The sequence below is a fragment of the Thunnus albacares genome, chromosome 4 (genome assembly GCF_914725855.1).
Source record: "Thunnus albacares chromosome 4, fThuAlb1.1, whole genome shotgun sequence".
Taxonomy (NCBI): Eukaryota; Metazoa; Chordata; class Actinopteri; order Scombriformes; family Scombridae; genus Thunnus; species Thunnus albacares.
The window spans coordinates 32,860,793-32,887,910 of record NC_058109.1 but is presented as its reverse complement, the minus strand read 5'-3'; the positions used below and the strand labels follow the sequence as shown (position 1 = coordinate 32,887,910).

General features: G+C 39.6%; 1 protein-coding gene and 1 long non-coding RNA gene across 5 annotated transcripts in view; one reads left to right on the top strand and one right to left on the bottom strand.

Annotated features, from left to right (window-relative positions):
* The window catches only part of epha8 (eph receptor A8), a 117,554-nt gene that overhangs the window by 42,915 nt on the left and 47,521 nt on the right, over positions 1-27,118 (bottom strand). For 2 of the 3 annotated variants that reach the window (XM_044349061.1, XM_044349062.1), the window contains exons 3-6: positions 21,465-21,518; positions 19,974-20,117; positions 19,165-19,314; positions 11,991-12,306 (exon numbers count right to left, since the gene is read on the bottom strand). In XM_044349061.1, coding sequence (XP_044204996.1) covers positions 11,991-12,306; positions 19,165-19,314; positions 19,974-20,117; positions 21,465-21,518 — 664 coding nt within the window. Of the gene's footprint in view, positions 1-11,990; positions 12,307-13,754; positions 14,206-19,164; positions 19,315-19,973; positions 20,118-21,464; positions 21,519-27,118 lie in introns of those variants that run through there. The other variant, XM_044349063.1, reaches the window with a different exon arrangement.
* LOC122980751 lies at positions 14,234-26,490 on the top strand. Of its 2 annotated transcripts, none has more exons than XR_006403078.1 (4): positions 14,234-14,383; positions 18,951-19,082; positions 19,981-20,127; positions 25,667-26,490. It is a non-coding gene; the product is annotated as an uncharacterized LOC122980751 (long non-coding RNA). The 2 variants fall into 2 exon arrangements; XR_006403077.1 differs by lacking the exon at positions 25,667-26,490 and adding an exon at positions 20,276-20,399.

The window sequence follows — 27,118 nt, the reverse complement described above, 5'->3', positions numbered from 1 at the left end:
AAAACAAAAGTTCACTAAACTTAACATTCAAAACAAGGTACAAGTCCTCACTGATTCATCAAGCAGCTCACATAACAAGGGGGGAGTCTACATTTGGATTAGGAAGTACAGACAGAACTACTTTGGAACACGTGTTTTGAGATGAATGTCTGAGCAGACGTGCGGTCAAATGATAATTCCTGGCAGGATAAGAAAACATTCCTCTCAGGATCACCAAGACAAAATAAACAGGTAGGGAACACACTCAGAACTAAGCTCCATCAAAACTACTCAAGACCGAGGTTGTCAAAAGCGCTTTGAATAGTCTGATTAACCTTTGATACCTGGAATTAGTGACCTGCAATTGTGCTACATTATGATCTTTTCAAACTAACAGCGCTTTACATGACATAAAAACAAGCAGAGCTAAATCAAATGCTAATCTGCAATTTAATATTATGATTTTGTTTAAAACTGCTGATTAAAGACTTTATCCATTAATAATAAAAGGAAAAGAACATTGTATTTTGGTAAGACTTTGTTTCACATGCTCACATCCATCCTGAAAATCTGATATCATATACAGACTGAATTTTTAGATGTAGATTTCAAAATGTAATAAATCAAAGAAAGCACTACTGGTTTCTATACAGCTCAAAATGCTGGTTAAACACTCATGAATTCCTATCAAATTAAGAAATGCATGAAAAATGTCACAAGTTTTTAAATTCTATTGTTGTTCTAACGTAAAAATGAATTACCAACTCAAAAGAGTGACCAACTGCCTCTGATGCCCCACAGAGTTTGTGCTGATTACACTACTTGAAGATGTGTTTGGTATAATATGCAGAACTATAGAAACTGAAATGAACACTTAGTGCAGCGTGGAGGCCTGTGTAAAACTATTATTGTTTCACTTGATGTTATGTTTAAATGGTTGATATTCCTAAATACATTTCTTTTTAGTCAAATCACACAAACTAACCAGCACACAACAATAAAAATAGTGTTTGGTGCAATTTACGATAAAATAGAATAAAGCTGCCGTTTGCAGCTGTGTGTGGTGATATTCTACATTTTTCTTATGTCAACTAATTCCATGAAAAGACCAAAACCAGCAATCAATGTATCCTAACTAGTGTTGCCTGTGTATCCAAAGCCTGAAATATCTTCTTCCTCTGTGCCATAAAGCTTCATTGTTGTTCAAAAACACATCATGAGTCACACCTTTGCACTGGCTGACATCATCATGAACACACAAACTGTAGTTTATTTTATGTAAGTCACACTTTCTAATTACCTGCTGCTGGAAATACTCAGTAGAGCACCGAATACGTATTAATCCACAGGTGAAAGTAGTTCCCAACAAATGCACAATTTACCCTGTTACATTTACTAAAAAACTGCTGTTTTAGGAAATTATTGGGCCTTTTTTAAATTATATATAAAACTGCATATTTGTGACCAGTTTTCAGAAGGAGCCAGGAGCTTGGGGCACAGACAGGGTAGGGAAGGTGGAAAGACACACTATGCATTTTCAGTTTTTCATGGGTTTTGTTGACAGCAACAACAACAACAACAACAAATAGGATATCACAAGCCTTATCCTTGAAAAGCAGCAGAATGCATACAGAATAGACAGAGAGTGGGAGGACCTATAGTGGATCATTGGGGCTGCACAGCTCACACAGGGGCCCTTATAGCAGCTTAATCCATCCTTCGACATAGTAGTAGCTATTTGACAAATACCAATATCATATCATATCAGCTCAAATGTTGGCAAATTTGATCAAGATTGAACATAATTTAAGATAGAAAGCTAGAAACTGACAAAAGGTAGCATTTAACTCTGGTTTTTAAGTAAATTATAGATTAATTTATCTTAGGAATCGACTGAAGTTTTTGTTTGGCAGAAATTTTAGTCTCAAATGTTCTTCAAATGCCAACATCGTCACGATTCATCACACACACATACACACCCATACATTCAACCATCCACATCCATAGGAACGCTGCTCTCTTCAGTGGAGGCCTGGAAGAGGGAGAAGTAAATGACAGCGCCCTGTGTGCACATCAGTTTAACTCAACAAGAAGTCAGGGCAGAAAATCATTTGAAGAAGTCCCGCAGTCCCTTCAGATGGAGGCTGCCAGCTTCTCAGTGATCTGCTATCATGTTGCCTGTCTCTTTACTGTCAGCGCTAATAGCTCTTAGACACTGGACTGGGACATGAGTGGCTACTGCAGGCCAAGGGTGGCACACACTCAATCAATAATTTACCCAGCAGCGCTCGGCCTTTTGCGCGTGTGTTTTCATTCCTGAATTAAGCATTCATATGGGCTGCACATAAGAGGATTTGTTTGTGAGAGTGTGTCTTTGTGTGTCTGGTAACATGGGTATGCAAGCGTGTGCACAAGTGTGTGTGTGTGTGTGTGTGTGTGTGTGTGTGTGTGTGTGTGTGTGTGTGTCAGCAAAGTTGCTTTGTGTACTGATGTGTAGCCCTCAGCACCTGCTGTGGAGATAGGGCTTCGGCCAATCACAACAAAGATTGGAGGGAAGTTTGAGTGACACAACAGTGCTGTGTCTGGCTGAGATATGATTCATTCTGTTATCGCTCGCTCACTCGCTCTCTCACTCACTCACTCACTCTCGCACACACACGCGTGCACGCACGCACACACACGCAGAGTCATGATGGCTTAACAGTATTAAACTGTTTAATAATACCATCTCTTCCCATCCACTGTTTCTTTTCCTCTCCTCCCCTCTTTCATTCTCCTTTCCTTCCCCCATCATCCTTCTTCTTCTCTCCTCTCCTATTTCCTCACTACCTCCATCTCCTCTAACTTTCCCTTCCTTCCTCCATTCCTCACCTCTCCTCTTTCTGTTCTTTGCTTTCACCTCTCCTTTCCTCTCTTCTCTTCTCTTTCCCTGCCTCCCTCTTCTCCTCTCCTCTTTCTGTCCCTCCCTTCCTCCTCTCCTTTCCTTTCCTTCCTCTCCTCTTTCCTTAGTACCTCCTCTCCTTTCTGTTCCACCTTTCCTTTTCTCCATTCCTTCTCTTCTCTTCTCCTCTTTTTGTTCCTCATTTCCATCTTCTCTCCTCTCCTCTCCTCTCCTCTCCTGACTGACCAATCAAAATCCATCCACCAACGAGGACCAACCAGACGTACACAAAAAGACTAATTAGTCTTGGCATGGCAGCGACAAATCCCTCAGCACTGATGCTCACATACTCTAACAAACAGATGTACACTGCTTACACGTTTAATGAGACCACACACTCACACACACATTTGCGTGTGTACATACGTTCCCAACGCCTCGTTTCCCAATGCACAACATGCAGCCGCAGCAGCTGTGATAGCTGTTGTTTAGCGCTTCTGTAAAGTTTCTGTTTAGCCATATCAGTACGGTCGACGTCACTCTGTGGCAATAGCTGCATTATGTGTGATTGCGTGCATGTGTGCTGTATGAACACGATGGGAGTTTATCTATCAGCTTGTAAGGAAGCCTCCCAGTGTTATTGTGAGGTTGAATATCCCAATTTAGCTGAGTGAGGATGTTTCAATTAGCTGCTTTTCATGCCCTGCTACTTGCTGTGCTGTAATTCTGGTTTATTACATCTTGGGTCTTATTTTCATAGTTTTAACCAGTCAGTTGTGAAAACATTGTACTCGCCAAAGTAATTGCTGAGCTCTGGGAACACGGTGACATCACTACAGTGAAGTCCAACAGGGTGGACAGGGTTGTTAGGGGCTCACAGTGACATAAAGGCTACACGAAAGGTACATCAAATATTTAGACATTAGAACATGTTAGGCCTTTATCTCCCATAGTTGCTTACTTATATTAGCTAGCTTGTTAGCCTTAAAGAGTGAATAGCCATTTTATTTCTTTTCAGTCATTCTGTTTATCTCGTCTCTTATTTTTGTAACATTTGTAGTGCTTGTGGCCATTTTTCTGGCATTATTCTTCATGGATGTGTCTAAGTAGTCAGCTATGTAGGAAGATGTTGTCATTATTCATAACTCTGCCTACGAAACTCTGATTGGTTGAACGTCTACATCTGATGGAAACAGACATTTAATGGCACAACACCAGGCCTGTCCTCTTTGTAGCTGTTTCACATGGAGCTAATTTTAACTACTGAAGTACAGTACTTGAGTACTTGAGTAAATGGACCCTGCATGCTAAGATAACTGTAAGTATCCTATTGTTTTGGATCAGGAAAGATGCAGCACAGACAGATCCCACCATGTTCAAGGTAATTACTGCACATATAGTCTATGAAATTATACAATTCCTCAGTTGTTTTGGCTAATAATATAGTTTCCATGCAGCCCAGAAGCAAAATGTTCAGTGGCTCACTTCCAGTAGATGGCACAGCTGATGGGATTGAAAGCAAAAGACATCCAAGAGGAATGTTTATGTCTGAGAGTTTGGTTAATAATTTTAGCCTTTGTTTTCTCTTCTAAATAAGTTTGAATAACCTGGAGGTTTCTTTAAAACCTGTCTGATCGTTGAACTTTAGCGATGCTGCCGTGTCCCGGGACTTTGCAACTACTTTAGTGTGTACAATGTTATGATGACAGATAGGAATGATGACCAGGACTACAACACTGCCATCCAAGTCGGATTAATCTGTAATTTTCCTTTAATAAAAAAGTGATTATGTTCCTTAGAGTTCATATGAAGTTAATACAAATCTCTTGTGAAATGATGTTAAAGGACTAAAATCCTCTGTGTGTGTGTGTGTGTGTGTGAGTTTGTGTCGCCTTGCAGGAAGTCATATGTGTGTGTGTGTGCGCGCAAACCGGGCAGCTTTCCCGCCTCGAGGCTGTAAGTGTGGGTGTGTTTCTGGAGCCTTGGTGTCACTTGCCTCTAAACAGTAACAGTGTTGTTGATCAGCAGTTGTTTACAAACTGCCAGGAGGATGGAACTAATTTGATCACTCCGTATTCCCCCGTCTCTCTCTCTCTGGAGACCGTTTCAATTTGAGCTCCTTATACGTTCTCGATAGCGCGCCACCACAAGTTGATTTTGACAGCAATTATGAATACTGTGTTCCACTCAAGTGGTCATGAGCCAGAGAATAATGAAGTTCTCACCAAATCATCTGTTCCCCAAATCACTTAACTGCATCTTCATTAGGAACTTTGCAGCCTGCAGGAAGTCGTAGCGGGGGTTGGCTGAAAGACGTAACTGCTACGCGGCGCTCGGTACATGACGAAGAAATAGATCCATAAGCTTAATTTCGATTAAACTCTGTACAGTGTTCATGTACATCTCACCACCACATCAACTGCTTTCATTCACTTCATACACTCCTACAGCTGAAGTGACACTTCAGCTGATTTCAGGTCTTATTGATCAAACACTTCCACGTCTTTCATTGCTAATACATCAACTGACATTTCAGCTGCTTTCACCTCTTACTACTCAACTGTCACTTCAACTACTTTTAGTGTTTACATACAGACTGTCGATCCAACTCTTTATATGGTTTACTAAATTACACTTAAAACTAAAGTTTGAAATGTTTTCAGCAATTCCACTTCAAATGACGCCTGAAGTCCTTTTAATGCTTACTCTTCAGCAAACACTTCAAACCCTTTCACTGCTTCAACTTCAACTGACATTTTTACTGCTTCAAGTGCTTTGACTTAAACCGCATCCTCAAACAACATCTCACACACCATCTGTCTGTCTATTATTAAATGTTTATGCTAAAAATGTCAGAAAATAGTCAAAAATGCCCATCACAATTTTTCTGAAAAGACTGTCTTCAGTTTGTTTTGTACAACCAACAGTCCAAAATCCAAAAAATATTCTATTTCCAGTCACATAAAATGGAGACAAGCAGGAAATTAATACATTTGATAAGCTGGAAGCAGTGCAAGTTTGGCGTATTTGCTTGACAAATTAAATGATGATTTAAATTGTTGATGATTTATTTTCCGTTGATCAAATAATAAATTATTCAACCAATCATTTAAACATGAGTTGAGCTGGATACGCTGGTAATATGAAGGATGAATTAACTAAAAACAGAATAATTCAATAAAATCAATTTGTTATGTTTTCAGGAAGAAACCTCCATCTTCATCAGGGGCGAAGAGAGAGAGAGAATGGTACTCAACATTTAATAGAAATAATACTAGTCTGATAGTCATTAATCATACAGTATATAAGGAAGCCGTTATACTGGTTCAACACCTTTTCCACAGCTGGGTGTCGGTTGTTTTCACCTGTCTGGACTTTAGGCACATGGGGACCTTGTCAGAGATGAACATGCACAGGTCTAGTTTCTGGAATTTCAATGAATTTTACATGCATGTGTGTGTGGAGTGTCTCCAACTCTGCATATGTGCATCATATTGTATGTCTGAAGAGGAAAATACTAAAAGTGAGGAGGAGTGACAGCAGGGAGGAAGGAGGTGCTGACAGGCTAGAGAAAGGATAAAGCCCTCAGCTCCTCCGTGTGTGTGTGTGTGTGTGTGTGTGTGTGTGTGTGTGTGTGTGTGTGTGTGTGTGATGAAATAAATAATAGAGGAATATTAAATCCTCCTTGTCGCCTGCTGCTGTCTTCCTCTGATATTTCTCTATGGTGCCACATCGACAGATAACGATCACATTATGAGGCGAGTGTCACACCTTTTTCTTTTTCTGACGCCACACTTCTCTCATTTTTACTTTGTCTCATAATCTGTCTTTGTATTTTTTATTCTTTCATTTCACTTTTTTTTAACCTCTCACCTCTTCTTAGCCCTTCCATCGCCCTGCTCCTTTTTATTCATGCTGCTTTTTTTTTTCTTTCAATCTCCCAACCTTCCCTTCACTCTTTAAGCCTCTCCCTCCTCCCCTCCTCCCTCCCTCCTGCTCTCTGACTGACAGGGAGGAGAGTCTGAGGCTCTGAACAATTGCACAATCCCTCAGTGACTGGAAGGGCCAATAATTGTTGTCTGAGGTGACGAATTACAAGACCTGTAAGGATTGCACACTCGGACACACACAAGGTTTGATCACACACGTCATTTAAAGGCTAAAGCTGAACGTGTTAGGAATAGTCCTAATATTTGTATTGTTATAATTTCAGCCTTAAAACAGTGCCATCCAAAAGCAATTTTTCTCCAATTTGAGAAAATAATCAGACACTAGATTAAAAAAAACATTTAATTTGCCCTGACTGACAGTACAATTCTAAATCTCATTATTTGTTGTGGTCATGTTTGTATCTTTCCCTGCTTTAACACACATCAGATTATATTATACAATACTGTTATACACATGTGGCACAGCTAAAAGCCTGCAAAGTCCTTAGACATTGGATCAAACCAGAAAAATGAATTTGTTCATGCACGATCGATAGGTGAATTACTTTTGCCTGATGCCTTCTTCTTTTTGTAAAAAAAAGAAAAATGTACAATTTTCAAGCAGATACAGGCTATGTTCATGTGATAATATGTGTTTATATTTGAAGCTTTATTTACTACAGGAAGGTATAATCAGAGTGATGAGGGTATGTGTTAGTTGTACATTTTTTAAACTTTTTTTTTAAAGCAGTAGTTTGATTTGTTTGTATTCAGTGATAAAATGAATTATAACTAAGAATATATGGTTTATGCTTTATGGAACCATTATTTCCTGATGACTTCTTCAGAGTTTCCAGAAGGTTTGTAAGAAATTTGTTATTAATTATATAGAAAATAAAGACGGTTTTGAGTTATTTTATTTAGTTTAGTTAGTTGTGCAGAGATTTGAAGCACTTGTTCATTTCCAAAGGAATTTCTTCAGTTTACCCGCCGTACACATGGCTCTAGTTTACTCTAGCTTAGCAATTAATTAGAATTAATGAATTGTAAGTTAATCTATCAGTTAAAGAGTGTCTGTTTCACCCATAATTAGAGCCAAATAACACTGCCTGTTCTCTCTACAAAACCAGAAAATAATTAGGAAATCCTCTTTTTGCGGACCCGTGAAATAAACTGTCACTGGCGATTTTTCCTTTGGTCTAAACAAAACACTTTTAACCTTATAAATGTCACTGAGCGTTTAGTAGGTCAAGACAATACAAACTCATACTGTTCAAAGACTGGTTAAACACAGCAAACTTTATTTTACATTCTGGTTTAGATCTAATTGTTTCCAGCGATACAACAAATGTAAAGCTAAAAACAATTAGTCAACTAAATGATTAGTGAACCAAAAGACTATTAATCAATTCTGGTTCCAGCTTCTCAAACATGCAGATTTGCTGCTTTTCCCCCCATATACAGTATAACAGAAATGAAATATCTTTGAGTTTTGGTCAAACAAAACAAGAATCTTGAAAATGTCACCTGTGACTGATTAATCAACAACTTAAATAACAGTTAGTTGCTAATTTCCATTTGACAGAATGGTGCAGACGTGTTGAATGTTTCACATGATGTAAACATCATACAGTAAAATGCTGGAACAAGCTGATGCTGACAGGAAGGCTGAAATAAGATGATTTTAATAAGCTTATTTAAGAGAGAGGCAAAAGGGGGAAAATTGTATGTTAAGGGGTTAATATTGTTGTTTCTATTCTCCCTCTAGTAGCTGGATTATGTTATTTCCAGCAAACTCAGTCATAAATCACATGAAAGTATCAGACAGCGCAGTTCAGAGAGTAGGAGGACAGGCTGTGGTCCATTGACTGAGCAGAGGAGTAAGCTAACCCACATGTGAGTAAGTACCCACCCCTCTCCCCCTCTGTGTGTGTGTGTGTGTGTGTGTGTGTATGTGTGTGTGTGTCAGGCTTGGATGAGCCAGCTGAGCTGAGTAAATGTGACCAGCCTAAGTGTGTGTGTCTCATATCAGTGTGTCCTCGATCGCTCTCACTGTATGGGGCACTTTAGTCCATTCTTCACTGGCACCGGGAGGCACGCATACACACACACACACACACATACAGTACACATCTGCACACATGTACTGTATGCACAACTACACACACACACACGCAGTGTTTTGATGTAAACTCAAGTGGACGAGGGGTCCAGTCAACCACTCCGCCAGTCTTTCTCCCTCTACCCTCCTTCTCTTTTTCCCTTCGTCTTTCATTGCTTCCTTTCCTGTGACACTTTCAACTGCATGTCACGCAACCCTTTGCTCACACACATGCACACACACACACACACACACACACACACATACATCATGTCGTGCTCTCAGCCAGGGCTCTGCACCTTTATCAGGGGAGAGCCACTTAAGCACGCTCATATACACACACATATTCACGCACATTCATGTCTGATTTTTTTTTATATCCCCCCCCCTTCCACACACACATACAAGCCTTCACCACTTAAGTCGCCTCCCTTTCACCATCTCGTGCCCTCCCCTCCTCTCTGTGTCTTGTCTGGTCTCGTGTGTGCGTGACTGTGGCTGGCTTTGGCGAGGGTGAATTAGCACGGCGACCCAGTTTGGTGCCAGAAGAGACAAGACGTCAGCGGAGAATATATTGAAGAGCTCTTTATTTCCCCTCCTTCCACTTTCTGCTCTGGCTGCGGTGATGTAATGGTAAATAAAATACAAGGTTAAAGACCTCCAGCTGAGGATTATCATAAAGCAAAATGACTTCTATTATCAGATGCTTTTGTTTTTTTTTACCCCCTCCTCCTTAAAAGATCCTTTCCCTACAACCTCAGATAACTTACATTAGTATGTTTAAAATGTGGATAAAATCTGCTCCATAAACGAAACGTGACTTGAGGTGATTTTTTTCCTTCCTTCTGGCCACATTTTTCCCCGTTTCTCTTTATAGGTCCTGTTTTGCATTTCTGTGCTGATGCTAATTGCCTGCAACTAATTATAGAAAGTCTGCAAGTGGCCCTCTGAACCGGACACACACACACACACACACACACACACAAACACTCCACTTCCCACGCTTTTAAACACATTTTGACAAGGAGCTCTCACTGTGTCGAACCAAGAGGGTGTTTGCTGCTGGCCTCAGATTGGTGAGACACAACAGAGATTTGTGTGTGTGTGTGTGTGTGTGTGTGTGTGTGTGTGTGTGTGTAGGTGTTTAGGTGGGTGGGGGTGGTGGGGGGTGCAAGGGAACCGGTGTTGCGTGTCTCGTTCGGCTCGTTTAGCTGACAAACTGCTTTTAGCGTTTAATTATCCATCGTTCTGTGATTAATAGGTTTTAATTACTGTAACCCATGGCAACCTGAAATATGCACAGGTCTCAGAATGAAGTCAGCACATCAAAACTCTTGGGAAAAGAATCAAAAAAAGATAAAAAACAAACAGAATTTAGATTAAAAGGAAGAAAAACAAAAGAGGATCAAGACACGTTTCACTTATTATTCATCATGGACTGAAAGAAGACACTTGAGCTCAGATAGACACTTGACTAGTATCTTATATTTGTGAAAAAAAACTGCTAGATCTCAGAGAAGCTTTTGACCAGACCTTGAACTTCATTTATTTTTTTTCTGATGTGATCCACAGCCAGAACTTCAAACAGACTTCTTTATTCACTAGAAAGGTTAGAACCTTTCCAAATTCATGTGTTTGCTGTGAAGGCTTTTTGCAATCTGCAGACTTTTCTGCTGATGCTCTGAGCTCAGAAGAATCTTTCAGATAGTTAAATAAATGGGGAACTCTGATGCCTACATGATTCTTGTGAGTTGACAAATTTACCAATCGAGACAGAATGTACCTGCGTTTTCGAGTATCAACTAGGCAACCACATTGATCCACTGACAAAAAGAAACGGGTAGTCATGAGCATTATTGTGGTGGATACACACTGTTGAGCCCATTACGAGTATGATTTGGGCGCCATGACTGATTTGACCAAACTGGACCGAGACCATCAGTTGATGTTGACAGGGTGTGTAGAGTTTAAATCAGAGCTGATTGACAGCGGCCTGGCAGCACAAGCAAACAATCCCACAACTCACATCAGATTGTGATTCAAATGTTGATAAATCCTGACCGGTGCACAGGAATGACATCACTCCATTTCAAACCAGTAAGAACAACGCAGAAACAGCACAGACAGAAATCTCTCATGTGAAATAATCAAAGCTGTTTGAACTTTGCCAGGAAGCTGTGTGTTCATGTAGGACCCCATGGGTCACGGTTACAAGCTGGTTGCGATTGTATTCAGTGCCTTCAATGATTCTAATTACTTGCCTTTTGATCCAGTCGCCTGTCATGTTTGATCTTTACAAGTGGAATCAGGGCTGTTGATTTGCACGTGGAATAAAGAATGATAAAAAAAAAAAAAAATACTATTACTTAATAATCTAATCCCTTTTCCGCTTGGTTGCAGTATAAATCGGTAAGGCAAGCTCGATCTAATGACTCTGGTTTTTGATTTAGTACAGCGACATTTGAGAATTCATTTTAAGGAGGTCATCAGGTTTGTCCTCAGCTTTAGTCGAGACTCTTGACCTCACGGTGGACCTCACCTGTCTTAAATATGATGACAGAAACAGCTAGAAACAGCACGAAGAGGAAGCAATTTGTAGCGTAATATTATGGGGAAGGGGACGTTAGACGGTTGCTATGTTTCACTGACATTTTAACAAGGAAAGTAAGACATGAACACAACTCCCCTTTGAACTCTTTTCCACTTTCTGATATTTCAGGTAAAATCCTTACACTGACCTTATGATTGTGCATAATTATATAGATTACTTATAAGGATCACCTGGGAAATGATTTTCTTGTGAGTTCTTGCAATCAGCATTTGGATTAAGTAAACTTAATGATAGTTTAGATTTTAAATTCAGCCTAAAATCACTATGACACAACCTTGTGGTTGGTATTTGTTGTGTTCCCACCGCAATCGAACCACACCAGAGTTTGTTTGGAGCCGACAGACACTCTCCTTTTAGAAGATGGTGCAGTTAATTAGTCAATGCCAGAGGTCAAATGAATGTTTTCACCATCCTAACTGAACCAAACCAAATGGACAAACTCACCAGAGTTCATTTAAAGCTCAGTAAACACATCTTCAGTTAACTTACCTACACAGGAGTCTCTGTGCTCTTCGAATCCGGCAGAACACACACACCTGCCGATGGGCACCAGCCACTCGCCCTCAGCGCTGCAGTACATCTTGGGTGTGTCCCTCTCCTCGGCGTGATCCACACACTGACCTCTGACCTCCACCAGAGAGGACGAGTCGGCGCCCGTCACAACGTCGGTGAACACCGCCAGGTTACGGCTCACACCCACACAGCGCTTGTAGTACACCCGTACCGAGGTGAGGGCGATGCACGCGCCGATGTCCTGGAAGGCCAGGTAGAAGCCTCGTCTGTTTAGAGGACCCACGCCTCGCACCTGTGACGACACAAGGGTTTTAACACTTTGATCTCACACATCACAGGTCATCATGGGAGTGTTAATATGCTTTTACATCAAATATTACACAGAAAATATTACACATAGGAGGTGTTCGAGTACACTCTTTACAGTGGCTGCATCAGTGAGCTGGATGTAGCAACAGGGTGGACAGAGAACACAGAACAAAGTTTTTGTAACAACAATCATTTATGTGCCACTGCAAAGTCAGCAGTAATACAAAGCCAGTCATGCTGCAAATTTCATCGGTTAGTTTTTTGCACTTGTTTAGTAATGTCTTGGCTCCAACTACCCAGAAAGTGGTTTGATCTGTTTATGCAGATCAAATGATGCAGTGCAGTTTTGGTTATTGTTTTGTCATGAAACGGTATTTGCATTTGAGCCCAGTTCCGGGGAAATAGTGCCCTCACACAGAGGTTCTTAACCTGGGGTTGGAACCCTTTGAAGGGGTCACCAATTAAATGTAAGAGGAAGTGAGACAATTAACAGGATATGACAGATGACGAAGCATAGTTCTGGTGCACAAAATAGTCTTTTTCTTGTGAAATACTTAATAGGTTTAAACATTTTATCTGTAAAAGATATTATAGATGATAACACACAAGATTAAAAAAAAAAAAAAATGTTGAAAAAAGATGTTACAGGACTCAGGAATATTTTCTGACCTCTAAAAATGATTTAATGTAACAATGTGAAATCAGTGGTGGAACTGCTCACAACAAGTGACAGTCATTTTTAGGGCACAAGGCAAAAAGGGAACCTCTATCCTAAAGTATACGGCAACTGCATTTGCAAATGTGTGTAATTTAATGTTACTTTACTGAATTTATTATGTTGAACACCTGTAGTGACTTTACAAATGTATTTTCAGAATGAACACTTCGTATAAATGAGTTACGTCTGAATTTGACCAGTAGAGGCTGTATTGTGAGACTGCTTCATAAAATCACCTTAGAGAGTCGGCCAAAGAGGAGACAGATTTAGTCGAAATAGGCAAGTGCTGTAAACAAATATATATACTTTTAGCATGAAAAATATGGAAATACATATTTGTTATTTATGAAAGTTTGTGTATTTTAACAAAGTGTTAAGAAGAGCCAGTGCAACTTAAAGCTGGAAGGTGGAACTTTCACATATAAATAAACGCCACAGTGGCTTTTGAACAAAACAGGTGGAGCAGTGTGAATACAGCCTTAATTGAATCTCTGTACTGGAGTTTGGCAGCAGTCATTAATCAACTGCTCTGCTTCCAAGAACAACCTGGAAACATGGACGTTTTTACATTTTTATATGCTTGTTTTTCATATCGTATCACTTTTGACTATGTTGTTAACCCACCCAAACTGATCTGTGATCATCTGTAGAAAATATAAGGACAGATTTTTTTCTTTGAGCAGTAAGACTCATTTCACTAACAAAGACCACACCATTTGAGAAAAATGGTGCAAAAAATTGGCTGCAAAGCTGAGCGGCGGCGCCCTATCCAGCTCTTATTATACATCCATGGGCTGAAGCAGTTGGCTGCGTCTTGACGTCATCGATGTGTGGCGTACAGGTAGCGGTGGGCGGGGAACCCGGAAGTGAGCGGCCGTCCGGAGCAGTGGTGGAGGTGAAGGCAGAGAGGAGCAGGAGGTTCGGCGAAACGGGATTTGTATCTGGAGTTCAGCCGGCGTTGTGACGTCATCGGTGTGCGTCAGCCCGGTGGCGGGAAATGAACCTGGAAGAGCGGGAGGATTTGAACTGCCGGCGAGAGGGCTGATGGAAGTGGAGTCTGCATAGAGTTGGAAAGTTTGTCTTTATCATCATTTCGTAGGAGTGGGATGACCGTCTCCTTGAGAGCTCGCTGGAGGTGGGCAAACATCCGGTTGAAGATGTTAATCGCTTGGAAAAAAGCTGCGTCGGAGCGTCTTGATCCCAGCTGATCAGAAGTGTGGCGTCTGGAGGAGAAGGGTTCCATGTGGATGTGGTGGTGAAGGAGATATCATGTTGGTACTGCTGGATCTAGTCGTGGGCATTATGTTGCCGAGGAACGTGGATCACGGAGCACGGGCAGGAGGTAAGCATTTGCGGGAGAGAAAGGGGTTAGACACGCTTATATAGGTATGCACGGATGATTGAATTAGTGAGGCACAGGTGATTGAATTTAGTGAGAGAAAGGGTTGTGGTCTTCTTCCTGAACCTTTGTTATAATAATAACTCCATTAACATCCAGTAGGGTAATATATAACAGTAAGAACCTGTTGTCTCTGGTGATATATTGTTGTTAGGCAGGTGTTTATGAGTGTATACAGGTTGTATTTTGTTGTCAGACATGCTGTTTACAGTCTGCTGTGCATGATTTTGGATATTTATGTCTTTATTATATAGTACCACTAGATAGATGATAGGAAACAAGGGGGATTAACATACAACACAGGTCCAGAGCCAGGGATGTTGCAGTTAATAGTAAGAGTCCCAATTCCTAAACCACAGGGGTTCCCTGATGTTGCATACATCATTATGTTGGATATAGTATTGTAAATAATATCACAGTAAACTTGAGCTTAAACATGAACAAGAAAGACTGACAAGACATACTGTCTGATGACATATTGTTATTTTATTATCTCCTTATTGTCCAAGCCAACATCTAACTTTAAGAACTAAATCTTCATTTGCTGGGTTACTGTCATGTCATTTTCTTACTAAAGCTGTTACAAGTACAGTACTACTGTAGCTACTGTAGCTGTAATAATTAAAGATGAACTATGATTGATTTTGTGTTCATGCTGGCGTTAAGACCTGTCCTGTTTTTAGGCCTGTTTAATAAGATTACACCAGTAGTGCAGACAAGCCAATCTGATGAGGTTTCCTTGATATTACAGTATGAACCTTTTCTCTTTATATTTTCTGTTTCCCCTAAAGATGTAAGAGAAGAGTACACTGATGTATAGAAAGCACAGATCTGCTTTTGTATTCCTTTAAAGGAGCAGTTTCTAACTGCTGGGACATCATCACTGCAGCTTAATTAGTAGCTTTGTTTACAAACTGATTTGATGTATTGAAGACATTTTTTTTCGTTGTCATATTGACACACCAAGCTGTTGATACATCAGCGCTGCGTGCTAATTGGACAGCTAATTTTGAGTTTTGCAGATTTGTCGGGGCTATTTAAGGGTTGTTTTTCTCACTATTTCATGTAAATGACAGGATTAAACATATGGTGTGTAATCAGTATCAACAGTTGTCATTTAAGTTGCTTCAGGCACTTTCACTCCTGCTGCACTGTGTGCTTAAATTCCCAGCAATGGACACATTCTGGTTTCAGCTGCTCTGGTTTTCTGGGAAAGGAAAGAAAACATACAGTACCAGAAAGAGTGTCCAAACCTTTGACTGACTATTATCTATAGAATGACAAGAATACTGTAAGATGAGATCAAATAAATCATCCTTGCGGTCCTGTGAAAATCCTGTATCTCCAAAACAGTCAACTATTCATGAGCTTTGAAAATCAGGCTTGTTTTCAGCTTTGTGACAATATGTTTTCAAATAATACAAAAGAGGAATTTTGTCAACCCATAAAGGAACAGTCAATCCCTTATTTCCACTGAACAATTAAAAATGATAATAATATCTAAAATTCAGTTTTCAAATTCAATTTACAGTAGGTAAACAGGCAATGTAAGATGATTTGTAGTTTATAGAATATTGTTCAAAACCACCATAAAAAACAAATTTTCAACCCTTGTAACATGTAGGTTTCCAGCAGATAAGCCAAACAACCTGAATATGTCACAATAAATAGGATTAGCATTCAGTATAGACAACATACAGTATGTACATTAATGTATGTAACATTTATTTGCTTGAAAGCTATAATATGTAATTATTCTGCATTAAAATGTTTAAAAACAACTAGACCTATGTTATATATTGTGTTGAGTTGTGCACTTAAATTATCTCAAATGTTTCCAACAATTTTCAAACCCAGAGAAATCAGTAATTTTAATCAAGGTAACTGTCTGTTTCATTTGGTCGTCTGTAAACGGTGTCACACCCCCTCTACCAAAGAGTATATGTGTACAAGATGCATATGTTGATGTTGTGGTTGTCTGCCAGAAACTGTCATAAATTGACTTTTATTCAGTTTTAAGCCACATTTTTACAATAAGCTTTTTAGATTGTGGTTATTTTAATTATATCTTTTAACCAGATGAAGGATTTTAGTCATCGGATGTCTGGATATTAAGTTATTGGAGAAAAAAGAGGAGCAAACGTTAGCAGCAGTTCGGCTCACACAGAGCCCCTCCTGGACATCCTGTGTCTGCTGAACAGCATTGGAGAAACACTTATTTTTAACGTGAAACTGCTTTGTTCACTGTTTTCGCAGGTTTTAATCCCTGTGTATGTTTGTTTTTGAAGAGGAGGAGACCTCTGCAGATAATTTGGCTCCCGGTAAAAACCTGTTGAACGTCTGGATCTTAAGTTATCAGAGAAACAAGCTGAGTAAACGTTAGCAGCAGCTCGGCTAACAGACCGTGCCTGACATCCTGTATCTGCCGAACAGCATCAGAGAAACACTGATCTTCAACACGAAACTGCTTTATTCACTGCTTCTACCGGTTTTAATACTGGTGTACATTTGTTTTGGAGAGGAGACCTCTGCGGATAATTTGGCTCCCTGTAAAAACCTGCTGAATGTCTGGATCTTAAGTTGTCAGAGAAACAAGTTGAGCAAACGTTAGCAGCAGCTCAGCTAGCAGCCCGTCCCAGATGTCCTGTGTCTGCTGAAAAGTGTCAGAGAAACACTCATTTTTCATGTGAACTTTATTCAGTTTTTTACCTGTTTTTTAACCTGGGCTTGTATCGCAGAGTGAGATTAGTAGGTTAGCAATAGGGCTGTAATGATTATCCAAATCCAAAATTTTGAGACGGCCAAGACGGCTAACTTCTGGTTAGCTCTCTGCTAACTTGAATGGGGATAAAATAATGTAATTGTGCAGCTCTTCTAGAGACCGTGACACGGAAGACAGAACACGTCTCGAAACCGTAGACATTTGTGTCTTGGTTTCAGAACCATTACATCTCTAGTTAGCCAGCTATCTCTGGGCTTAACTCAGGTTTTCTGGGAACATGAAGCCGGCTCACTTTTTACCGGGATAAATCACCATGGTAACTTATGCTGAACATCTAACCTGCTCTGTCTTTAGGAAAAAGTCTTTTTGGGCCAGTGTGCTGAAGGATGCTGAAGTTGTAATTACATGGTTTGGCCACAATGTCCGACCACTGACCGATCAGATCAATAGAAAAAAAGTCATTCCTACAGGATCCCGACAAGAACAAAAGTCTTGACTTGACAATAATGTGACAGGTTAAAAAGGTTTATATTTCAGTAGAAACATTTAATTGTTCCAGGCTTTCTATTTCCACTCTAGTTTTACTACACTAAACACATAATGATGCATTTTAACATTTTAACTGTGCAAAGTTGATTTTATCCCCGGAGTGATAGCTGACAGCGCGGATGATTTCACTGCAGCTCAGAATAACATGAGACAACTGTGTGATGATAATTGGAAATAAAAACTAAAGCAGTGGTCTTTTATCAGAAAAATAGTCCACACTGTTAATTGGCTCCCATGATTATAAATGCAACATTTGGGTCAGAGAGACCTCATCAGCCATTAACTACTTTTCAGCTCTTTGCTTCAGTAGCAGAAACAGCCTGAAATTACATTTATGTTTTTTTTTTTTAATGTACATGACATATTCAGAATAATTTGTTCATCATCCAACTAAAAGGCAAAAATACTCACTCTATACTAAAGTCATATATAATAATTCCTACATGTATTTTAAGCCTTAGCCTAGTTTTAATATTTTGAAATTACTTCTAGTGTTTCTACATCTTCTTATTCTGTTGTATGATTACAAAAAAAGAGGATGTCTGTGTAGCTGTGTGCAGTTTGTTGAACTTTCTTGAGTTAACCCTCCTGTTGTCCTCGGGTCAATTTTGACCCGGGAAGAACAGAAAACAGTATCCTGACTAAGAAATTATGAATTATTTTAACTATAGTTGAGATTAGAGGAAAATATATATGTAATGTATATGTAAAAGATTAGTCAGGATACACAGCACATAATGACACCTGTTATCCTCCCGGGTCAAAATTGACCCGAGGACAACAAGAGGGTTAAGCCACTTAAGATAAGTTTGATTTGTCTGTCTCATTTCTTGGAGAAACTTGTTTTTGTTTACATAGATTTGAATAAATCACTTTTTTTTGTCAATGAAGAAGTCTCTGTCTCTTCTACAATATATATACATTATTATTAGACAGTTCAGAAGTTAGAAAGTTCAAAATTGCTATTTGGCATTACAGTCACGTGCCGAATGTTATTGGCAAAGCTCCTATACCAGCATAACTGCCACCTAATTGAAGTGGCTAACTCAGTATTAATGCCTAAGAAATCCAATGATAGTGTGCGATGAAGTACACAATGTCTTTCATATCTTTTTGTAACAATGTAATGTATCAATAAAAGTATAGTTCTACTCTCCAGTATCAGACTGAGGCTGTTATCAATATCACAGTATTTCCCATGATACCGAACCAAGCCCTGCTGTTTGTTTGCTTTTACAGATCTGCAAAACTGAACACAAAACAGCCTGAGTGATGAGACTGGAGGAGGCTCTCCAGGGCCGTGGATGTATCCAACTCGTCTTGAACTCCTGTGGAGGCGTACGTGCTAAGAATCGGAATAAAGTTTCCAAAGTAAGATTCAAAGAGCCTGCACTGACATTTACCTATTGTATCAGTCAGTTTTCATGATGTTGTTCAGAGCCGTTGCTCATACCTCAGTGTTGAGTTTAAGTCTGCGGACTCCCAGGTCCACCCCCGTGAAGCTCTCATCAGCAGCGATGGTGTCAATCTTAATGAACTGGTTCTCCCGTATGGCCGAGCCCACCGCTCTGTCAGACTCGTAGTAGTACAAGTTGAAGGTTTCCTGGAGAACAAACGGAAACACAATCTGATGTGAATATACAGTGAAGTGTGTGAGTACTGTAGGTTCACTGTAATATAAAAGTGAGTTGAAATAGAAATCTGATGTCAATGTCTATGTTGTTTTGGTATCAACCAATAATCAACCAATACCATTGAGATTTCCATATGAGTAGAGGTTTCATTTGAAGTGTTGAGTGAGATTATTTTGCAGCAGTTTGTCAAAGTCCTCACATGTCCATGCTAGATTTTGGAAGAAGGAAAAACACAGCTGCGCTGGGTGTGGTCTGTGTACTTGTGACCTCGCTCAGCTGTGATGTAGTTTGGTTGTATAGTGCTATGGTACACTGCTGCTGCACAGGGTGTAGGAAAAGCATTTTATCACCACTAGTTGGCAAAGCAAGCCAGATTATTAGTCTGGGTGAACTTCCTCTTTAAAGCTAAATTTGTAGTTACTAATTATGCATAAAGGTCATTGTTAAGTACTTCCAGTCACCCCACCTGTGTAAGAGTTTAAATAGACTTCATCTCAGATTGTGGTTTTTGAATACTAATGTGATTTTTTTTTTTAAATGCTAACCATATATTATACAAGAATATAAGTTATATCATGTGCATTTAAAAACTCGCTATCTAACCCTCTCCTGTCTGTCTGTGTGTTACCTTGCAGGTGCCCAGTACTCCAGGCATGCTGTTGCAGTCTCTCAGGGTGAACTTGACCTCGATGTAGATCCTCCTGGCTCCTTCACGAGGGATCCAGCCCGTCCTCAGCCAGTTGTTCTGGCTGGGGCTCATCACATTACAGACCTGATTCGAAGTAAGTGTCATAACAGCAACATACGTTATCAATAAAAACAAACCTTCTCAGGCATTAAATGTGCTGTGTGGGCCCTTTAAATGATCGCATTTTTGGTCCTTTTGACTTCTTTCCCACCTCCTATTTGTTGCTCTGTTCTTCACAACAGATAATATGTAATCAGGTGAAGAAGCCTAAGCTGACATGAAGATGAATCTGCGATCGTGATAGTCAGAATGGTAGAAATATGTATCCTTGCAAATCATAAAGTGTTCCTGGTTTTGTGTCATAAAGCAAACAGATTCCAAAAAACTAAATCCCGTGCACACAATGTAAAATGCAGTGCAGGTGATACACTCTGCAGCAGGTCTTTACTGAAATCATAGTAATGTCTCAAATGAATGTGGAAGTTACTTCCTGATGGTAAAGCATTTCATATAGCATCTTACTGGTTTAGCATTATAGAAATATATAGGTTCTATGGCTTGTCCATCCATGTGTATCCTTGTGTATAGTCTTGTATTTTTTCATGTTTTAATTTTTCAAAACTTTGAAATTTAACTACTGTTAAGCCTACAAACAATTAACTGATGAATGAATCAATCTCCCTACTAGAATTTTACTGGAGAAGCTTTGAAACAGCAAATATAAGTATATAAGTTATAGACTTGGGTCACAACTATTGATCATTTATCTGATGATATTAGTTTTCTCAGTTGTTTAACTGAAAATGTCAGAAATTTGTGGAAAACGCCCATCACTGTCCAAGGTGAGTCCAAGGTGATGTCTTCAAATAGCTTGTTTTGATCAACAAACAGAACAAATGTCAAATGTTATTAAATTTGCTATCACACAATTATTCACTGGAACCTCTGAGTTTTTGACATTTTGGCTCAAAAAGTTTTTTATACAATTAAAGTTGATTAATTTTCTGTCAATCAACTAATTGTTTCAGCTTTATTATAGACGGTTGTTAACTGAATAAGTAATAGATAAAAAAAACAACTTAAGACTCTTTAGTGTCTTTTCTGGGGATCATGGGGTCTCAATGTTGTGACCACCACATGTGATATGATTCTACAGGTTGGCAGAGAGCACCAGGTAAAACAAAATCAACTTTCTCAACAGGAATTGTGGCATAATCTTTAATATTAATAATAACAACAAATACGATACCATTTAATTTAACAGATAGTAAAGAACAACTTCTGATTAATTATCCACAGTTTGTGTTTTACAGTCACACTTCATTCACCGTGAACAATCCCAGTTTCCCAGGAAACAAAGTGATCCTGGAGATTATTATAATAATCCTAATAATACATTCAACCCCACCGCACACTGAAAGCGTTACACACCTGGTATGTGTGGATAGGACTGAAGTACTCGTCCATCTCGTTAATGGCGTCCCACTGGGCGGAGAGAAAGACAAAGACAGAGAGAGAGAGAGGGAAACATTCCCGGGTCAGTCACATGTTCACACGACTTTCAGAATCCTATGCGGCTGCCGTCTATATTTCCCACATGATCTTCGATTCGTCAGTGCCCGCGCGTCTCCCTAACCGCATGAGGAGATTATTAGCTTTGACTTCATGTGATGACTCCTGTCATACAGGCGGCGGTCATGCTAGTGTGGCAGGTGTATTATATGCTACAGTGTAGTGTGGTTTAAGTTTCCAGACGATCGCTGGTGATTTCAAACCTCATTATCTGTAAGACCGTGTCGGCGTGATGCACACAAAGACAAACATTAGAGATGTTTTTGTGTTTTCTCATTCACTTTCTCATGTTTTTTTTTTTTTTAAATCTAAAAGCTTCATCTTAAAATCTCCATAAACCCAGTTAAACTGGGATTACTGCTGGTTTTAAATATGCTGATGTATTCCACTCTGGCGTCCCGGCGACTGACGGTTAACACATGCAATCATGTGCTCCACATTTTTTTCGCATGTCGGAATTCACTTAACGTAATTCCGACGGGACACATTTTCCTTTTAATGAGATGCCCCTCATGTATGTAATTAGATTTACATTGTTTACCGAATGCCGCCGGCAGCCAATAATAGAATTACGAGGAGGAACAGGAAGTGAAATGTGTTGGTATTTCTAAACGTGTTAATGTGCGTTACACCTACAGTATACTGCAGTACTAAATCCAGCAACAGGAGTAAAACTGAATCACAGGAAGAGGCCTGTTCCACCTCCTCCTGTGTGTATTGTAAAGAGATATAAGCTGCACTCCCAAACACTTCTATCTAAACACGGAGGAGCCCAGAAAATACCTAGATTTCATGTAGTAGGACGAACAGGAAGATTAAGTTCTAAATTTAGATGATTTTTTAATCATCAGTGTGTATGTACACAGGAACACTTTGCTGTGTAAAACCAGATGATTGAACATAATCTCATTTCCATGAACAGATAGCAGCCCCACTGAAGACACCAGCCGCTTTATTTTTGCTCCATATAAACAAGGCATTTACATTATGCATACATTTGCATTTCATTTTGCGAGATCATAGTGAGTTGTCACTTAGCTGTCAGGTCTGTGATAAATCAGTCAGTCTTCAGATGTCAGTCCCAGTCAGTGTATAAAGGAGTTAAAACACACACACTGAATATATTTGATTTTGTTCATCACCAACATAACCATTGAGCTTGTTTTTTGGGTTGATGCATAAAAAGGTCAAAGGTCAAAGCCTCTATTCTAGCTACAGGTGGACTATGTGTGGCACAGGCTAAACTGCCCCCAAAATAGTCACAGTTATAATGTTGGGGAGAGAGAGAGAGAGAGAGTAAGAAAGAGAAGAGAGACAGAAGCCTCCAGTTATTGATTATGATTTCTACTCTGTGTCATTAAAGTGTCAGGAGATGTGTGTTATATTGTTGAAAGACGACAAAATGACAAGTAGGGCTTCTCAGTTGTTTGAAAAACGAATCAAATTATTACTTCTAAATTAAATTATGATAAAATAAAATTAAAAATCCGGGACACTAATTATGTTATAATTTAAAGCACTGTATAATATATTATTTGGAAAGACCTTCTAGAATTTAATGGCTTTACAGTGAGCTTACTTTAAATTAACATTTTTATATTTATTTTTTCTGCAATAACTTATATTTCTCAGTCACCCGTGACTTTATCCAACTTTATGTTTGTGTCAATCTATCATAACAACATATGTATGATTTATATCAGTGTAATATTACTGGGGCTGTCAGTCTGTTGTCCTATCAAGGCTCTGATGGAGAAGATTTATTCATCACAGTGCACTGTTTAAGATCAACAGTGTACAGTAAATGATAACAGGAAGGAAATAACAGGAAATAAAAATCCATTACAGCTGTGTGCTGCTTTTGTATTTTGTTTTGTGGACATGTGTGTAATTATGATGTGTTGGCTATGCTATGACTTTGGCATCATCTCTGTGAATTTACATCGTTTTAATGCTGATCAGTGTTCTTGCGTCTGCATTCCCTAAATAATGTAAGTAATGAATGTTATCAAAACAACAAATAACACCCAGATTGACAAAAACTGGAACTTTCCAATCCAACCTGGTGAAGATGCCTGCCTCACCTCTCAACAGCTTAATGCTGCATAGAAGCATGTTACACCTACTCACGGTTCTCATTGTCAGTGCAAATCCAGTTGCACAGTTACTTTCTCGATGTCATGAAAAAAAAAAGTCATCCTTTCGTGCTCCTGTATTAGACACATCCCACCGAAGATGAGTAAAAGAGGAAATGGGGTTGTTCTGTCAACTGGTTTATTCATGGTAACATGAAGACTCAATCACAGAGTGTCAAAAGTTCCCACAAACAGCTTAACTCAAACTGCAGGGGAATGGGATTTTAACAGCAGCTCCTTCATTCAGTATATCTTCTGCAACTGAATGTGAATGTAACTGTGTAAACATGGCGTAGACCAAGCAGGCAACCAACTAGATCCCCTGCCCATGTTCATGTTTGAGCAGGACACTAGAAAGTTCACTTGCAATGAAATCTTTTAATTTCCTGGAAAACAGGATCTTTAAAGTCTTTAAAAACACGTGGGCGAGAAGGATCTAATCAAGGTGTCCAGGGATTCGATCGGGCTGCTCAGAAGTCTCTGGAGAAGCGCGGCGATATGGAGCCGTAGCGAGCTGAGGACGACTGGCCTCCACCCACATCTCCCTCAGCTATGTCGTTACATCAGGAGGAGGAAGTGGAGGAGGAGGAGGAGACATTCTCAAATTATTTTTGCCAACTGATACTGACACAAACACCTCTAAACCCAGAATTTCACTCTGCTCAATTCGACAACCCACACAAGCTAATAACGGTTAAGTGGGAGGAGGCGCCAAATCCCATTAGACCGGATAACTTAATATATCCTCCCAAACTTAATGTAGCTACTCCCCAATATGCAGGATCACTTCTCACAACTATCTGAATATATTTTGATTTAAACTGTTCTTCCTTATCTGTTTTATTTGTTTTTGTCTTTTATTTGTTTTACAGTTTTTTAATGATGTTATTACATTTTTTAGCTTCACAAAAAAATGCACAATCGCCCCATCGCCCCTGCCTCTCCGTGGAAAAAAAAAAAAAAAAAAGCAATAATAAAACAGAAATATCTCAGTGGATGTAAACAGAACTGGTGACTCACTTCAGCACCAAACTATATGACTTCCTCCTCCTCTTCTACCAAGAGAAAAGCAATTCTCCCAATCTCCCTCCTTCACATGAGCTGCAGTGAGGATTACAGGTTAAAATTGGTATTCATCAGACTCAAAACCGATGCTCTCTTCAATCACGGTCACAATAAATTCCAACCAAACGATTCTGGCGTTGATTATTTTACAAAGGTGTGAGCACAGCCGATCTGTATGTATGCGTGAATGAAGACGCGCGTGTGTATTTAACCCCGGCGTTACCCGTGCTCCTCCTGGGCTGGGGATCCTCGGGCGAGCGGAGGAGTAATTGAAAGGGAAAGCGTCGACCCTGGGAAGCTTTGGGCCACGCCCAGCTGAACTCGGCCCCGGATAAGACGACTGCAAGGGCTCTCCATGGAACACCTCTCCTCACCCTAGACTCAACCTGCTCCCCCCCGTACCGCTCCAACACACACACACACACACACACACACACACTCCCTAAGGCGCCACCAGCCAAAAACCACTGGGATAATTAAGATGTAGGAAGTCTCACCCATCTCACCCATCCCCCCCTCCCCGTCCTCATCCTCTCATCTTTATCAGCTAAATTGAAACCGTCCTTGAACTTGTGAAGACCCGGACTAATTAGTGCGGTGTATAACCTCTCTATCTCCCTCATTATTCCCTTCTTGCCGTCACTGCACTCTCAACTTCTCTCTCTTTTTTTTTTTTTTTTTGTCTTTTTCTTGGGAAATCTTAGATTTTTACCTCCTTGTAATTTTCTCCAGGAGTGAAAGATCACAGTAGATTGTCAGGAGGTTGGGAGCTGTACAGCAAGAGGGGAGGTGATGAGATTGGTGGAGATTGGTTGTTGTTTAGTTGTGAGAATAATGGAAATCTTTTCTGTACACGCTCAGCAGACAGACAGGAAGAAGAAGAAGAAGAAGAAGTCAGGGAGAATCAGCAGGGCATGTTTATCTTCTGAGAGAGCGATAAGAGAGTTTTCTATCATGGCGACAACAGAGATGCGGTGCTGCACAGAGCGGCCGACTGACAATGCAGCAGCGTGGGTGTGTGCGGATATGTGTGTGTGTGTGTCAGAGAGAGAGAGAGAGAGAGAGAATAAAGTACAACTTAGAGAGAGAATGAGACGGAGAAATTAATTGGCAGTAAATTGCACATCTGTTTCCTGCCTGTCGACTCATCGGATCTCTCATCAGGAGAAATCAAACGTGGCAGCACACAATGCAAATATACCGCAGGTACAAACAAGCGTATGAATATAAAATGTCTATCATCTCCGTACAGTAAATGAAAATATATTTTCACTTCATTTGTCAAACACCAAAATGTTTCATCTCCATTATCTCCAAAGTGAATCCAGACTGTACAAGTCTGTTTCAGGAGTGTTTTCAACAATTTACTAGGTTGTAGTAGTGCTGAGCTGTTTCTGATCAGTTCACTTAAGTCCATCAAAATAAAACGTGTCACACAATTCTCTCAACAGACTGTGCAGTTCAATGCTTTATTATCCAAATGATTTCAGCTGTCTCTCAGGTTGTTGTTACTTTATATACAGTCTTTCAATTAGTCATGTAAATAACCACAAACGGTGAAAAAACAACATTGAAATCTTGTAGCACTTACTGGAAAAGCCACATCTCACACGGGCCTTTATTATCAGATGAGTTTGTCACTCAATCTCTATTTTTCAATACAAAATAAAAAATGCTGTTCTGTTTCTGAGTAGTTTTTTTTTTTTTTTAAAACACAAGAAAGGTTTTACATTTCATTTCGGATAAAGGCCAGAACAGTCAACTTTCTGGGCAGTGATATAAAGATAAATAAACATTTTTTAAAAGTGTCTTACATATGTTGTGATCATCGTTAATCATCACAAATTTCAAAAATATCTCGATCATGATATGGAAAATGTATGAAAAATTAAAATTTGCATTGACACTCGTTGAACTGTGTTCCACTGTTTTGCATTAAGACCAAACTCTTCAAACCAGTAAAACCAAAACTCTAATCACTCACTCTGTAAGTTGTCAATTACATTTAAAGCTTCATTCAAGGTTCCTTCTGGCTCAATTAGCAAATTCCAGGATGTTTCTGCTGGAACACTTTATCCTCATGTCACCAATATTGTCATCTGTTAACACGGAGCAACCATCAACCCACCACCCGCTCGTGCTACACGGGATGTAAAACAAACAAACCCTGACTGAAGCTGGCTGGTTGCCTGGAGCAGAGGAATAAATCAGAGTTCAGAGAGTTCAGAGAGTGAACATATGACATCTAATAAATGATGCATCAAACAGTAGTCTGTCAGATAAAGACCATGAAGTAAATAGATGGTTATAAGT